Genomic DNA, 18,114 nt, shown 5'->3' with positions numbered 1-18,114 from the left:
CCTGCATCTGAGGGCTGGTTTCAGGTCCACTCAGCCTATGTGATAACAATTGAGAAGCTATCTGCCAGTGAGATGGCGGCCCCGGTCTAGAAAGCCAAAAATAACAGCCGTGAGGATCTGACGTGCTGACCACCTGACACCTCGTAATCTGCAAACCTTCTGGCTGAGCAGTGGTTGCTGGGTAGGCCATGGCCCTTCGGGGCTGTTGCGCCATGGGGTTTGATTTGGTTTTTATGTAGGACACAGCTCTTGCACGTATTTTAAATGAATGTGACTTAATGTCTTCCACAAGAATTTACGAAGACATAGAACTAATCAACTTAATTTATATATACAATTGCACCATTATTTATAGAATGCAAGAACCTGTGCATTTAGGGCCTGTACTATGACTGTCAGATAAACAGCCAGATATGTAGGCTGCAGTTTTGCAAACCAGAAGTTAAATATTTTCTTGCGTACTACCAACGGATTTTAATGAGGGTATTATTATGCGGAAGATGTAGTAACATTTTTATTGCGTTGGTAATAAGGTTACTGAAAATATAGTGAAATTTAGCATTGTGGCATACATGTTCCCTGGTGTTTTCATTTGTTTAGCACTATTCCTTTTGAAACTGTATTACTAGAGTCCAATATCAGACTCTTATTAAGCTCTAATGTGAAAGTTCAGGTCAAACACCGAATTAGGACTGAAATCTACAGATGCAAAGAAATGTTAAAATTAACTATACAACGAAACTCAGAAATTGTTGTAGAAAATAAAAAGACTAAAAATGTAACCTGGACGCAAAAGTTAAGATTCAGGTTATGTATCTTATTAAATAATTCCTACCACATGGTATAATCTTGTTTTTTTTTTCTATTTACGAGGATGCGCGTTACGGCGAAAGTAAAGTTTATATTCGTAATTAATGCCGCAGTATGTGGTGTAGGATCATTAATTTTATTATTAATTCAATTTATTGTTGCTATTTAATAAGTACGCCTGGTTAGTTTCTTTTTTACAAGACAGTGTTAGAATAGTAACTGGCAAGCATTTATCTCACGTTAGTGTAAATACTTAGTTGCAAGTTGTTATGAAGTGAAAGAAATATAACCTCCTTAACATCCTCATTCGACGGATGAATCACTATGAACAACGTCGTATACCTTTACTTCATGGATAGATTTGGAATTCAACTCAAGCTTTTGACACGCACTCTAATGATTTGGAAATTTGTACTATCACCTCTAGCACCCTACCGACTAACATTTAGAAAGTAGAAAAAAAAATTATGGACTATTGGGGCTCGAACTCATAAATAACTGCGTGGCCGCATCAAACGATGCTGCCGCAACGACTACCTAGGAAGCTTACTGTTGAGTTGCTTGCGCACAACTCATACAGTCAGTAGCAAGAACTTTCTAATTTAGGAAATCATTAAAAATTCTGTGATAGCTATTTTATAAATATATACATAGATTACATTATAACAACTTATTTTTTGTAGATTCGTCTTGATGTGTGGCCATCTTGATTCTTACAGTAGCGTCTGCGATAGGAACGAAGTCCCAGATAAGAGCGTCAACTGCCTCTCCAAATTCGGCATAGCTAAACTTAAGAATATTCTCCCAGATTGCACATAAACAGAAGTCGTAGTACGGGTTTTCAACCGAACTTCCAGATAAATGTTCAAACTGCCACATAAATTTAAACCACACTTTTATCTGGCTGTTGTAGTACAGGCCCTTAATTAAAAAATAGCCTTACCTTATTGTAATGATTAATCTTTCTGCAGGACTGACGGGTCTCTGGAAGTTGGTAAGTTGGTGACTTGCTTCTGTCGTCACATCTTATGTTTGTTTAGTAAGATAAACGTTTGAATAGACATAAGTGTATATTCGAAAAATCTATCGGGAAATCTTGTTAGTTCTCCATATAAATGATGAAATTCTCCATACATTTCACATTGTTTACTAATTGGATGAACACCAAATTCTCTCCTGACCCTGAGCTCTTCTTTTTACTGTAGATAAGAATTTTCTAAAAGCAAAGACAAACAAGAAAACTTTGAAACCGCCATTATCTAATCACCACGTGCAGAGGACACGCCGCGCTGCTTACTGACTCTCGCTAGATGTCCACACCAACGCTCCCTCCTCCCCCACTCCTCAACTTTTGATAGCGGCAACGCTCCGCTAGCCGCCTGCACTGTGGACAAAGCCTAAAACACTACATGCATACTGAACTTTGAAGCTTGAAATATTTCTCAACAAACGCCTTAATGCACTAGCAAAAATAGCAGATACAGGAGTTAACATGTTAATACACGTGGCAACTGCACTCTGTACCAAATTTAAATAACAAAAAAAAAGAGACAATACTTCTGCATTCCCAAGAATCCGACCACCTCTGCTGGGTTTGAACTGTGATGTTAGCATATTACTGCTACTGATTCACAGAGGTAAATGTGAAGGAAGAAGTAGTCACGAACAAACACAAAAACCCTTGTTAACGGACCTGCATGACTGGTATGGAACCAACACTTCCACACTGTTCCCAGTTGCCAAATTGTAGTGATGACGAGCCCAACATCTGATCAGGATATGCTATAAGAAGAAATTAATGCCATGTGATCTTCCAGAAAGATGTCACAACTTTCCACTTCCACTGTGGAATGCAATGGTTATTATTCATAGTGCTAACATAGCATGGATTCAGCTTTCTTTCTTTCTTCCTTTCTTTTTTAGTGCATATCTACCATGTAAGATACTGTGTTTAGTAGAGGAGGAGCACGTTGCACTCGGTATGTAAAGACAGCATTAGCACCCAATCGCCAAGTCAACGAAATCAATCAAATCAAACCTAGGACCTCTTAGACCAAAGGCCAGCAGGTTACCACTCAGGTCAGAGACAGACAATGCAGGGGCAGAACACTCGAAGGGGTAGGGAAAGGTGGTTTTCAGATCTCTTCTCTTACATCACTCAATCTATATGCATTACATTATTAACACTATGCATCCACCAGTAGTAATATTACACCAAACTTTTTGGTCTGTGTGCCACTGTCAGTAATACTATTACTGCGAACTGAAGTTCTGCTGCATGAAGGCTAGTCATGTTATTAATTGGGCTGTTTAGTATTATTATTGGTTTTAAGTCATATGATCTTCTTTTATAATTTTCAGAGATGCTAAGATGCTGGAATGTTGTCCTTCAGGAATTCCCTGATGCGCCAGTAAATCTACCAACACGAGCACCTTTAATATCAGTACACTGAGCTAGGATCAAACCCGCACTCTGCAGTCAGAACTACCCAGCCTGGCAATTTGGCTGGAGACTTAAGAATATTGTAGGTTTCTTTTTTTACCAATAGAGTCAATCTCTCTCAATAGATTCAATCAATGGTTTTCCTAGAATATTTAAATTAAATTTCATAAATCTGTGAAAAAAACGGGCAGAACTGCAATAATTTTTCTGAGAGTCTAAATCATGCCAGCAAAGGGGAGTGGTGTCATTTTAGATACTCCAGATGTGTAGTGTTAATAATGATGTCATTGATTTTATGTCCCACTAACTACTTTTACAGACTCAAGGCTCATATACTGTAAGTCTGGCAAAATGGATCAAAGTGGCTGCATTTTAAATTCTGTATTATTAGATTCTGCATGGCTGTACACAATTATCTTCATTTCACATATATGTGTTTTAATCTAAAAACCACATACCCAACTACTAGGTTGTTGGTATATTTTCCAGCAAACGTAATATCAAGTGCCCAACTTAGAACTGACTTCAATATAATTAATTTAAATGTAAAATAATTGAAGCTGGACTGAGTGGCTCAGACGGTTGACCTCTAGAAACAATCTGACACCGTGGTTAGCCAGTTCGAGTCCCATTGGTAGAAAAATTTTCACCATCAGAACATTGGCCGGCAGGGTAGGGGAGGTGGTGGTATACAATTTCTTATCACTAGACTGCATGCCAAAAGTTGTGTCGGTCGCTCTCAATCTACTCTCTCGCCTCTCTCTTCTCTCTCCTCCACATGACATATAATTTTGTAGTGCTGTATGCAAGTGTAAGCAAAGGGCACGGTCCCACACAGCTGAGTGGGTCAGCTGTAAGCTACAAAATTTGCGCTTACTCTAACAGCTAAGGTTCGAATCCCAGCATGAATGCTTTTTTAAAAAATGAATATGTAATCCGTGATGACATCTGGCAAATATGTGAGCTAACTTCGATGTTAAATGCTTCAGTCCATTCCCACACGCCACATTATTTGCATGTGTCAAGAGAACAAGTGGCTCTTGGCCAACATGGCAATTTTAACATTCGTCAGGCAGTGATTCAGTGTGGCATTTTGCCTATGGCTGCTCAGAGATGGATACAGTAGTAGCAGGTGTCAGGGGACATTGGACGTCTGCTGGGCACTGGTTTAAAGCGGGTTTCTACTAGGGAAGAAGACAACAGTTCAGTTGAATCTCCACAGGAGAACCTGTTCTTAAAGTCATCGGAGTTCATGCAGGTGAACAATTTTCCTGGATGTCCATACATGGTTCATAAATGATTATGAGAAGCCAGACACCATTGCAGGTAAGCAGCCACAGATGGTCAATCGGAGTGCCTTTGCCGAGATCGAGTTAATCGTAATTGGGATTATGTGATCTTCTCTTATGAGACTTCTTACAGTTCATCAAAGGTAGGGATGGTTCATGTTTACAGGCCACGGGGAGCCTGTTATGACAAAAGATATGTAGCCGAGGGCTCATACAGAAGCTGCATATCTGTGTCATGTTTGGGGTGGATAGTGTCTGATGGGGCTGAAGTGCTTCATTGGATAGATTATTATCGCACATCGAACCAATATTATGGTTCTGGGTGTGAGAAAGAGCTATCCAGGTGAGGTTATAGATTTTGTGCAAGACAACTCCAGAATCTACATGCTTTCAGGGCTGGTTTCCTGAGCAGGACTTCATTGAACTGCTCAACTGGGTCCCTTGAGCTCCAGACCTGAACTCCATTGAACATGCAGTGGCAAGGTGGAAATTCCATACAAGGAAACAATAGCCTAATCCTCCCCCGCATTCACAAGATGCTTTCCGAGGCGTTATGTTAGACGCATGGGAGGAGATCACTCTTGATGATACTTTAGGAAGCTTGTTGAATCAATGTCACAGTTGCTCCAACAAGTTGTTCAAGCCGATGGATACTGGACGAAGTATTAAGTCATGTCTAAAACAGTCCTTTTCAGGACTAAAATACATTAATGGAAAGCACAATGCCATACTTCATAATGAACAGAAATACACACATATTTGATTACTGCAACAACCTTTTAAAACAGTATCGTAGAGTAGGACACCTTGACAGCTGGGTATGCTTCCTTGGAGCTAGCTGGCACTTGCATCAACACTAAATACTGTAAGGCTATTCTCTGTTGTATAGTCATGAAGCATAATTACACCTCTATAACAGTCCTGATAATAAACTATATGCTCATCGCAAGCATTTCGAGTGGAAATGCAAAGACTGTTAGTATGGTGCAGTTACACAATAGTGTAACAGAGCCTAGTAAAAAAAAAATCCAATACCTGTATTCAAACCCTGTATCTCCTGGTTGATAACCAAGGACATTTCCCCTACACTAACACTGACAAACAGTGAAGTGTTTTGCATTGAGATTCACTTGCCAGACATAACCCTCACTTCACATATTTATTTAAGCATTATGACAGTTTCTTGTCCATTTTATTGTATTCTTTTATGTTATTCAGATATACGGACAGTTGCAATCTAATTGTAATGGGTGATTTTAATTCACAAGTTGGTTCACAACGAACAGGATATGAATCCATACTGGGCCCTCATGGAATGGGAAACAGTAATGAAGAGGGAGAATATATGCTAGATCTATGCATGAGAAACAACCTGATAGTGAGTAACACTTGGTTCAAGAAAAGGGACTCCCATAAAATCACAATATATAGCTGGGATGATAAAATAGGTACAGTAATAGATTATATTCTGATAGATCAAAATGTATGGAAAAATGTCAATAATGTTAAGGTCATTCCAAGTGAAGACCTTGGTGGAGACCATAGACTGTTGGTCGCAGTTATTGCAGAGGAAAGACCTCCCAAAGTCTGTAATAAGAGTGCCCCAAAAATAAAAACTTGGCGACTAACCGAGCCAAGTGTATAGGAAGAATTCGGGGAAGGTGTCCGTAGGTTGTTGCTGAGAGAAGAACTGAAATTGGTAGATGAAGAATGGGATGCTCTAAAGAAGGTTCTGGTTAGTACAGCAGAAAAAGTATGTGGACGACAGTCAAATAAGAAAACCTAAAGAAACTGCCTGGTGGAATGATGATATTAAAAAGGCTATCAATGACAGAAACCATGCAAGAAGATCCTTATATCAAGCAAGAACGCGGGGAGATCAACATGAAATAGAAGAGAAGCTGTCGCTTTACAGAAAGAAAAAATTACAGGCCAAACAGTTGGTTGTACCTGAAAAGCAGAAATGCAAGGAAGATCTGGCTACCAAAATAACGCAGGATGGAAATAAAAAACTGTTATACAGTATTGTTAAGAATAGAAGAACTCAAAATGAATCTATCCGATCTGTAGAACTTCCTAATGGTGAGGTGACTAGGGATAAGACCAAAATATTACAAGAGTTCCAAAGGCACTTTGAAACTTTGCTGAACTGTTATGAAAATGTCACTCCATTAGACAATGAACCTTATGATTTTGTTAGCACAAATACCACTAGTCTGACATGGTTGGAAGTAGAGACAGCAATATCTAAGCTGAAAAACAACACATCAACTGGATCAGATGAATTAAGTGTTGAGATGATCAAAGCACTAGGAGAGGTAGGACAACAGTGGATGTACAGGGTACTAAATAGAATCGGAAAGAGAATGTAATACCCAATGACTGGAAGCAAGGAGTCATCATCCCATTGTTGAAAAAATGTGATAAAAAGAAATGTAGCAACTACAGAGGTATAACTCTGCTGTCACATGGCCTCAAAATCTACAAATCCATCCTTGAGAGCAGGATTAGAAAATATGTTGAACCTACACTTGAGGAGGAACAGCATGGATTTAGACCTCATTGATGAACTATAGACCTTATTTTTGCCACCAGAATGCTCTATGAGAAGTATTGGGAGAAGGGTAAAACACTTATAGCTGTTTTTGTGAACATCGAGAAAACATACGATCATGTACCATGCAGGCATATATGGGAATATTTGAGACATAAGAAAATTCCCGATGACATCATAGCACGAGTACAACGATTATATGATGAAACCAAGTGTTGTGTCCAGGTCCAAGATGGAAGGTCAAGTTGGTTTGAAACGAAGAGTGGAGTCCAGCAAGGAAGTTGTATTTCACCACTTCTCTTCATAATCATAATGGATGAGGTTTCAATAGCGGTTAAGAGAAAGGATCCAACAACTAATGCCCTGATTCTTGCTGATGATGTAATGATATGGGGCGAGACAGAAGCGGAAGTATAAACTAGACTAGATCTCTGGCATGAAGCTTTTACAACCTTAGGTCTCAAAATCAGCAAAACACAGACAGTTGACTTGGTGATGAGTAGAAACTCTCCAACTGTTCATCTAAGAATTGGAAATGAGGAGATGGATATTGTAGACAACTTCCAGTATTTAGGTAGTGTTCTGTCATCAGACAATACCATACATCAAGAGATTAGTAACAGAATACAGAAAGCTTCCAAATTCTATCACGCTGTACGTCAAATACTTTGGGATGAAACATTTCCGTTAGTTTCCAAGATCAGCTTGTACAAAATATATCTAGTACCTATATTGACATACGGCCTGGAAGCAGCAAAACTTACTGGACCAGCAAAGAGTCTTCTTCAGGCAACAGAAATGAAGTTCCTCCATTCTTGTTTACAAACAACAAAAATGGATAAAATAAGGAGTGTAGATATCCGACAACAGCTTGGATTGGAAAGAAGCTTGCTGGAGACTCTAGAAGTGAAGAGATTGCAATGGTACGGCCACATGAAAAGAATGAACCCTCACAGGACTCCTCGAACATACTTTGACCACTATGTTCCTGGGAAGAGACCAAGAGGAAGACCTCGTGATGTTTGGGAGAAACAGATAATGAAGGACCTTGAAATTAGAGATGTGAACTGGTGTCGCATATATGAGCAGCATCTGTGGATGGATAGAACAAACTGGAGGAGGCTCGTACACAACTGTACCCGGCTTGCTGGAGCGAAGAAATGATGATGATGACGGACAGTTGCACTGTTTACCAACAGTTTTATTTTGTCAGGAATGTGTTATGCAACAACGGGCGACTAAAACGCACTCTACAGTGTGATGGCAGTAGTGCCATACCTGTGGCTTAGATCCTTTCCAACAGAACAAGGATGGCCTAGACCACCATAGCTCAATTGGTAGAGCAACCAACGCGAAATCGGGAGGTTGTGGGTTCGGATCCCACTGGTGTCCGGTTGGCCATTTTTGTTCTGTACTTAACATCTCTTCAACACATTACTAAATTACGTAACACAACCTAATAGGTTGAAAGTTGGTTTTGATTAAAATACGGTCGTGAAAATTCAATATTCAATAACAGAGTTGCATCACTTTTTGTTGTAGCTGTACCACTTCATGCAAGGACAATGATACCCGATACGGGAATTTAACATTTTTCACGCGTCAATTATTGATTGTTCAACAGCACATCAACCAGCTGCTTGTGGCAATGCAACGTAAATTACCTGTATTCAAACAGGGTATAAAAGCGGGGACCACAGGGATGAAATATTCAACTTAAGAAGCAGTGGAGATATTCAATGTCCCTCATTTAATGGCATCATACTTTACTGAAAGTACTTCAACAAATCTTTAACAGTACAATGATCCAACCATGGTTGGAAAGGGGTTGGAAAGATAGACTCCACAGTAATCGCGAAGCAACACTGGCGCTTTCCACAGCCATACTGAATGTAGGAGGTATCCCCCTGTTGGTGGGGGAAGTAAAATAACATCCACAGTATCCCCTACCAGTCATAACAGGCGAATAAAAGGGGCCTCAGAGGCTCTTAACTTGGGAGCATAGTTTGGCAGCCATGGGGCCCTTAGTCCAGTCCTCGTATTGCTTCCGCTTACTTGTGTAAAGCCCCTCCCTTTCATCTTTCCTATCTAACCACCCTTAGGTCAACTCTCGTTCTTTTCACACCCCAAGGATATTAGGTTTGCAAGGTCTAGAGAGTCTTTCATTTTCACGCCATTCATGGTCCTTTGGCCAATACAGTAAAACCTTGGTTATCCGTTCTAATGCCCGAGAAGGGGTGAACGGTTAATAAAAAAAACCTGGATAATCCATACTACTAATTTTAATGGACTTTAAAGTACATAAAATACATACCATATAACCTTAAAATGCAGTGCATTAAGCCCTCTTTAAAACCAAAATACAGTCAAAGCTACAACAATACATACTAAATATTAACCTAAATTACCAGCAGACCATAAATAATTAATTTACCTGGTGTCATTTAAGCTGCTTTAAAAAAATCTGTTAATTTTTTGCACTCTCCTATAACTTATTTTCTTCTTTATGTCCATTCTGAGCTTTCTAATACAAGAATGTCTGAAAAATCTGTATCTCCCTCTTGCTCCAAGAATTCCATTAACGTTTCAGCCGACTCCAGTGCGGTCTGAAATGGTACGCGATGGTGACGCACTCTTCCTCCCCATCCCCCTCACTTTCATTCGTCACTTCGCAGCTGACTGCCGAGTTCCCGTTCGCGCTTTTATTTACTATTTCGTCATTAGTTAAAATGTAATGCCCTGGTAGCATATCGTCAGTATGAAGCCACTCTTCAATGTTACTTTCATCCACTTCTCCACAATGAATGTTATTTTCAGTAGTTATCAGGATATCTTTGATCATCAAACCCTCATTTTCAGTGGCGGCTCGTGACAACATTTTTAGGGGGTTCACAACAATATTTTTGTACATGTCTCAAATCAGCAAAAAAGTTACATAGGTACATAAATCATTTCACCAAAAGTTCCTTGTAGCCTACGGTTCCTTTTTCACAAATAATATGGTAGAACCCCTGTAACCGAGGATAAATTTTATACTAGACTAATCTGTTAGTGTAGAACAAAAGTAAAATTCATAATAACTTTAGTACACTGCGGATATTGAAGGATGCGAGCACTATTTTTGGTTTTTAAATAGCACGAAGTTCACCTAGGCACGTCGAGAAGCATGGAAATAATGTGTGCCGCATTTACCGGTCGATTTTTTAAAAAATAATTGTTTCCGAATTGACCCCAATAGTCTCCACATTATCTCGGTTAATCAGGGTTCTGCTCTATCACATGTTAATTTTTTCTCGTCTTGAAAATTACAGACAACACTAGCATAGGGAATTCAATACTCGCGTTTTTGTGTGCATGAAACTTTTCATGTTAATTTATTTTTGCACTCAAATGAGCAAGGTCTGTGCACCCAGCTAAATTCCATACACTTCTTTCTTTGTTGAACAATAAACAGGGCAAACAAAAAAAGGCGCACTCCTAGACCACCATCCACAGAGCCACTTGCATGCTTCGTACATTTCTGTCTTAAACTTACGCCTATAGTCGCGTTTGTCAGTTTTTGTAAGGTTCTCAATAATCAAATCTGGTCTGACCGGTCCAAGCCTTATAATTTCTAAGTTATCCTGTTAGGTTAATATGTCTTTCTTAATCTGCTTACCCTCCAGGGTTGGTTTTTCCCTCGGATTCAGCGAGCGATCCCACCTCTACCGCCTTCAAGGGCAGTGTTCTGGAGCGTGAGACATTAGGTCTTGGAATACAACTGGGGAGGATGACCAGTACCTCGCCCAGGCGGCCTCACCTACTATGCTGAACAGGGGCCTTGGTCGGCGATGGGAAAATTGGAAGGGATAGACAAGGAAGACGGAAGGAAGCGGCCATGGCCTTAAGTTAGGTACCATCCCGGCATTTGCCTGGAGAAGAAGTGGAAAACCACTTTGAGGATGGCTGAGGTGGGAATCGAACCCACCTCTACTCAGTTGACCTCCAGAAGCTGAGTGGACCCAGTTCCAGCCCTCGTACCACTCTTCAAATTTCGTGGCAGAGCCGGGAATCGAACCGGGCCTCCGGCGGTAACAGCTAATCACACTAACCACTAGGGCCTACACCACAGAGGCGGACGGTTAATATTTCGCTGGTTAAAATTAACTGAACTGAATTAATTTCCTCTTACACAAAGAATACCATGGTTACAAACCATACAAACAGAGAAGCAAAACACAACACTCAAATAAATTTCAATTGAAAAGATTTTCCAGTCACAAGGTAAAGCAAACTTCTTCCCGCAATTGCGAACACCTGTTCACGAGCTAGAAAATGCCTATTCAGAATTACTAGCGAAATCTGCCGGTAATGTAATGCAATAGTATCTACTGCGGGGCTGTGGCTAACAGTAATAGGGGAGGAGGCGGACCCTTGTGGTCAACTGTAAAGCAGACCCTACACGGTCAGTAATACTGATCAGTAATACTGAGTCAATAATACTGACAGTACGCATCAATATTGTAGCGACCTTACACGATCATTATTACTGTCAATATTTTGGTCAGTACCAGTGACTAGCTTACCATTGCGGCATTCTCACTTTACAAATAAAGTCAATAACCGTCACTACGGTATGAGACTTATAACATGCAATTGCGGTATTCTATCAAAATGGATCGTAAAAGACGGGCAGTTTGCAGCTGTCATATTAGTACTGCACGAAACGCAGTTTTAAACGTAAACGATGGGTTAGGAAAAGAGAAGAGTATTCTCACATGAAGTGTTGAGGGAAACACAATATACCGAAGCAGAAGATTATCAGAACTATCTCCGAATGCGTGAGGGTACTTTTGCGAAATTACTACGAATGGTAGAGCCTTTTGTAATAAGGCAAAATACAAACATGCGGTGCTGTTTATCGGTGGCAGAGAGATTAGCGGTGACAGTGAGGTATCTTGCAACTGGTATAAATTTTGAAGATTGGTAGAGCCTTTTGTAATAAGGCAAAAGAAGATGGTTTTCCATGGTTGCCCATTTTCACACCAGGCAAATGCTGGGGCTGTATCTTAATTAAGGCCACGGCCGCTTCCTTCCAACTCCTAGGCCTTTCCTATCCCATCGTCGCCATAAGACCTATCTGTGTCGGTGCGACGTAAAGCCCCTAGCAAAAAAAAAATAATAATAAGGCAAAATACAAACATGCGGTGCTGTTTATCGGTGGCAGAGAGATTAGCGGTGACAGTGAGGTATCTTACAACACTGGTATATATTTTGAAGATTTAAAGTTTTCCGCTATAATGTCACCAGTTTCCATCAATACAGCAGTTGTGGAAAAGTATTTTGTTAAGTACGTTTATTCTGGCAGCGTTTCCTATAGCTCGATAAACTTTTGCAATAGGCCTACTTGACGGTTCCACAAGCACCTCTACTTGGCCTTGGTGAGGAACGCATTTGTCGTCCACCGCTGCTCCGTTGATACTGACAGAAATAATGACAAGCGCACTCACACGGTCAGTATAACTGTCAGTATCCCCACCACTCTACAGTACTGACGCTCGCAGATCAGGAAATCCGGATCTGCTTCAGTACTGGCCTTCATTCCATCATTCCAGTCCACACGCGATCAGTATTACTGTCAATATTTTTCGGTACTGACAGTTTTATTGATCGTGTAGGGTCTGCTTAATACTGCCACTGGTTTGAGGATTGCTCAAGACGGCAAAGCACGTACCTTACCGTGCTCCTCACTAATGGGAATATCAGTGCTTAAACCATGACGTCATCTGCTTTGCGCATGCGTATAGTCTTCAGCACAATAGCGCATTACCCAGTGTGCTCGCTGCACTGTCAGTCAAAACGAACAACTGTCGGTGTAACGGAGCTTCGATATAAGTCGAATGCTTTCGATCGATTGTTGAAATCAGGTCGAAAGAAAGGAAAGTTTTAAATTATCCATGAATGCGTAAAGTTGTATTAAAACTGGGTGTTCACGTGCTCCTGTGCTCCTAAGAGCCCACCGCCACTGCTCATTTTCATCTTCATCAGTGAACCCATGAAAATCGTCAGTGAGCTCTTCGACATCAACATATAATTTTCTCCACAATCGAGTGATGTTCTGAGTGGTTACTAGATCCCATGATTTCTGGGCAAGATAAAGCGCTTCTTTAAGACTGAGTTTTTCCAGAACTCAACCACTGATGTTTCTTCGGGAAGTAAGAGAGGCCAGCAATTCCTGCTTATAATGTGCCTTATAGGTTCGATGACGCCTTGGTCCATCGGCTGAAATAATGAAGTTACATTAGGTGGCAAATAGGCAACAAGAATGTTTCCATCCTCTGACTTTAACTCTGTATCAACAGGGTGAGAGGGTGCATTATCAAGAAAAAGGACGGCCTTTAATGGCAAGCCTTTGGACGCCAAGAAATCTCGAACCCACAGAAGTAATTTATTATGGAACCAAGTCCTGAAAATATTGTGTGTCATCCATGCAGATTTGTTATGACAATAATCTACTGGCAAATATTTCATCACTGTTCCTTTGAAAGAACACAGATTTTTTGCTTTACCAACAACTGCTAGTTTTAATTTATGGTTGCCACTAGCGTCCGCATAGCACAAGATGGTAACGGGCTCTTTACTAGATTTGTGACCAGGAGCTGATTTCTTTTCAGCAGCTGGTAGTGTTTTACTGGGTAAGCACTTCCAATAAAGTCCAGTTTCATCGGCATTGTACACTTGACTTGGAACGAAATTGTATCTCTCAATTAAGCACTTGAACTCGTATCTAAAGTTTTCTGCTGCACTGCTGTCACCACTTAGTTTTTCTCCTTTGATATTTAATTCTCGAATGCCATGTCTGTCCTTAAATCTCTGTAGCCAACCACTGGACGCTGGTGAGGACCCTGAGAGCCCCATCCTTTCGAAAAATGTTGTGCCTGCCTTGTTATCATAGGACCACTAATAGGTACACCTTCGCCTCTCTTTTGCTGAAACCACGTGAATAACGCAGCATCCAATTCTTTAAAGATGATGCTTTCATTGTTTTTCTTTTAGTGAGTCCATGCGAACTGTCAGAACTCACGCAAACTGCAACACTTTGTCTTTATTCTTCATTAGGTCCCGCACTGTTGTCACACCCACACCGAACTCTGATGCTAAATTTGAGACTAGTTCACCTTTCTTTAACCGTTCGATTTTATTAACTTTATTTTGCATGGTTAAAACTACACATTTTCTTTTTACTGCAGATTTCGATCTCAACATTTCTCGGCTGTTGGAACAGAAAATAATTTTTTTAGACCAACGGGACTTGAACCGGCTAACCTGTGTCAGACCGTTTAGACTTCAGCGCCTTAACGATCATGGCCACCAGGCGGGCTAATCATTAAGCACACCAAAAGTCATTTTATACAGTAGTTATTACATTATTATTGTGGGGCTGAGTGGCTCAGATGGTTGAGGCACTGGCCTTCTGATCCCTACTTGGCAGGTTTGATCCTGGCTCGGTCCGGTGGTATTTAAAGGAGCTCAAATATGTCAGCCTCATGTCTGTAGATTTATTGGCACATAAAAGAACTCATGCAGGACAAAATCCCTGCACCTCAGCGTCTCCGAAAACCATAAAAGCAGTTAGCAAATACCATTATTATTATTATTATTATTATGTTATTATTAGGTCCTTCAACCCAAATGAAAGTGACTCAACAGAGGTATAGCTTAAAATACAGTTTAATATGCAAGGCCATAGCCAAGAGTTATGCCAGCTAACTTTCTCAAATTACCTACAGTAATAACCTCCTCGGACAGTGTAGAAATATCTTTACATATCATATTGAAAAATTAGAAGGAACAGTAATGCTATCCAAGCAATGTGGGGAAAAATAAGAACTGATTAACAAACATAAAACCAAATAATCCAGATACAGTGGATGTATAGAACTGCAAATGCTTAAAACATATTTTTAGGTTTCCTTCCATGTACATATTTGGAACTGAAAAGAATTTAAGCATGCATAATCTGTAAGCTTTTAAGACAAGAACTTATGGCACTTGTCCATCACTCAGCAATTTGCTTTATTCAGACAGGTCTTATGGCGACGATGGGATAGGAAAGGCCTAGGGGTGGTAAGGAAACTGCCGTAGCCTTAATTAAGATACAGAGAGAAAGAAAGAAAGAAAGAAAGAAAGAAAGAAAGAAAGAAAGAAAGAAAGAAAGAAAGAAAGACAGAAAGAAAGAAAGAAAGACAGAAAGAAAGAAAACAGAATCTCACTTTTACTCAACTTTTAACAATGTGAACACAGGCTAACTACATCAAAGTTTTCATGAAGAATTCTAATCACATGAAGGTGACTTCTCATTTCATGAATCTCATAAGAACTGATTGAGAACTGAAGTACAGACACCTTGGTGAAAAGCTAGCAGCTATCAAGTTCATCAACCAATAAGAGAAACTCAGTCTAATTACAGTATACTGGAACTCTTTTACGCACAGGAGCAACAAATTAAAAAAGTATGAATACCAAGACAAATAGCTTGATTCTTACTTAAAAATGTCCAGCTCCATGGCTAAATGATTAGCATGTTCGCCTGTGGCCCAGGGGGTCCCGGGTTCGATTCCTGACTGGCCAAGGATTTTAACCTTCATTGGTTAATTCTGATGGGTCGGGGATTTTAACATTAATTGGTTAATTCTGATGGCTCAGGGCCTGGGTGTGATTGTGTGTGTGCAGTTTTTATAAATAGAATTCATCATAGGTAGGGCCCCATCCTCATAGACACACAGGTTGCTTATACGGCGTCAACTCAAAAGACCTGTGACAGGCCTCTTCAGAGGCCATGCGCCATATTTTTATTAACATAATTATAATAATAAGGAATGTATTTTTAAATTCCGCTTCCATCAACAGAAAGTTAGATACAAAGCATGCCTAAAGAAAAAAATGGGTACAAAAATGAAAGTTATTTAAATAAATGATAAAATAATAGCTTTCCAAACATAAAATTATTCATGGGACATCATGAATTATGATAAACTGCTAAAAAGGAAATAGATCTAATTTTTAAACAATAGTAAAAACTCAAAATCTGAAGTCTACTGAAGAGAAATCAAATGACAAACCTGGGTTACTGATGAATCTCTAACTTCATCTTCATCAAGCTGAGAGATATCACTAGAATAAGAAATATATGTAAGGCATTAGTGTCAAATAAAATAAAATAACCAATAAAATGAAATGAGAAATGTTGAGAATGACTACAACTCGAATGGCAAAAGTTTTCATAAAAGGAAAGAAAAATTCATAAATCAAGATGGCAAAAGTTTGACATGCTGCATGAAAAAGTAGAGAACAGCCCTACATTAATACATTTAACATCAAATAACACAGTTAAAAAGAAAGGGTGGTTGCCTCTTGTCCAACTTGTGGTGTTACCCTCACAGCTTACGGGGTTGCTGGCTTTTCTAGTTCAATACTGGAGTACTTATGGTCCGTAGACATGACACACAGATATACAGCCACTGAAAACCACTTGTAGCTACAGATACATTTAAATCCTACAATTAGAAAGAAAACTGGTTCATGAAAGTATCACCAACATAAATTAAATAAAACAACGAGCATGTCTAGCTGATGGATTTTTAATTTTGGAAATTATATTTAGGGAGAAGTCTGGTGTTTTCATTCCATCAACGTTCTCTTGAAATCAGAGGTGAAGCGATGAATGAATGTCTCATCCCCTGTTACAATGCACACAACGAAGGTTATGTCCATGTCTCTGGTACTGCACTAGACTCTCGAGGCTACAGCCTTCTCATCTGACAACAATGGTGAGCAGTAAGCTGACAGAACACAGCATTTCTTTGCTCCACTTCACAAAACTTAATTGTTTTCTATTTTCCTGGATCAGTTCATTCACTTCTGAAATAGATTTAGCACTATTGGCAGTGATGGGACAATGGGATCGAGCTTAGTCAAAACTGTCTGCTCTCTCTTCTGCAAACATTTGGCACCACCTCTCCACCTTTTGCACAGATATTACAGCATCACCATATATAGCAATGTGTTTCATATGAAATTTATTATGTATATAGCTATTTGTCTTCATATTGGAGTATGACATGCACTTCTTCCTTAAATTATATCTCCACCAGATGAGCACTTACCAAGATGTTTGTATGTTCATGTCTACAGTAGAATAATTGAGGACTGTTATTTATTATTTCAAAGGACAGAAGATACTAGATACCCATGAGCACTATTATTCCACTACTTTTGCAACAACTTTTTAAGAATAGAGAAAATTCCACGTTGAACGATCTACTGTACTTATATTATTCCATCAAAGAAAATATCAAGGCAACTGGATGATAAGGTGTAAAGATTCAGTCCCAACAGGTGAAACAGAACTTTGTAAAATAATTGCAGAACTGAAAAGTAGCAAAGCCGCAGATGAAGTCTCGGTGACAGCAGAGATGCTGAAAAGTGGTAGGGAAATCACAATTACAACTTAAAGCAAGAAATGGAAAAGATCTGGGAATCTGAAGTAATACTTGATGGTTGAAAAACTGCACTGATTCATCCTCTGCATAAGAAAGGTGATAGAATGGATCCTAACAAATATCGTGGCATTTCCATTTTCCCCGTTACGCACAAGCTTCAAAGGCTTCCATGACGAACAGAAACCTAATAGGGGATGGACAGAGAAAAGATGACAGGCTGCCAAAGAAAGAATGCAAAGAATTTGGGCTGTAAAGAAGGCTTCCAGTAATGTGCGACTGTTGCTTAATGTCATCTCAAATGGCAGTAAATGAATATTACTATTATTATTATTATCACTATTCATTCACTCATTCACTAGGCTAGCACATTCAAATATGGCTGTCTCCAATGTGTTAATAAGGGTTATTGTGAGATCCATGGTAGCAAGAAGAATTATTTGCTATTCTAAGTTCCATACTGTGTGTCCAGTCTATTCCTTAAGAGCTTTGGTATCAAAAGCGGCGTCAACACATTAAACCTTCTACTTGTATGTCACT

At 39.6% G+C, this 18,114-nt stretch overlaps 1 protein-coding gene across 3 annotated transcripts in view; it reads right to left on the bottom strand.

Annotated features, from left to right (window-relative positions):
- Nucleotides 1–18,114, bottom strand: part of LOC136886409 (uncharacterized) — a 314,687-nt gene that overhangs the window by 181,392 nt on the left and 115,181 nt on the right. For all 3 annotated transcript variants that reach the window (XM_067159198.2, XM_067159185.2, XM_067159191.2), the window contains exon 8: nucleotides 16,198–16,249. In XM_067159198.2, the coding sequence (XP_067015299.2) occupies nucleotides 16,198–16,249 (52 nt within the window). The remainder of the gene's footprint in view (nucleotides 1–16,197; nucleotides 16,250–18,114) is intronic.

Source organism: Anabrus simplex, chromosome 1 (genome assembly GCF_040414725.1).
Source record: "Anabrus simplex isolate iqAnaSimp1 chromosome 1, ASM4041472v1, whole genome shotgun sequence".
Lineage (NCBI taxonomy): Eukaryota > Metazoa > Arthropoda > Insecta > Orthoptera > Tettigoniidae > Anabrus > Anabrus simplex.
The sequence above is the reverse complement of the archived record's forward strand: the minus strand, read 5'-3'. Positions and strand labels throughout refer to the sequence as shown.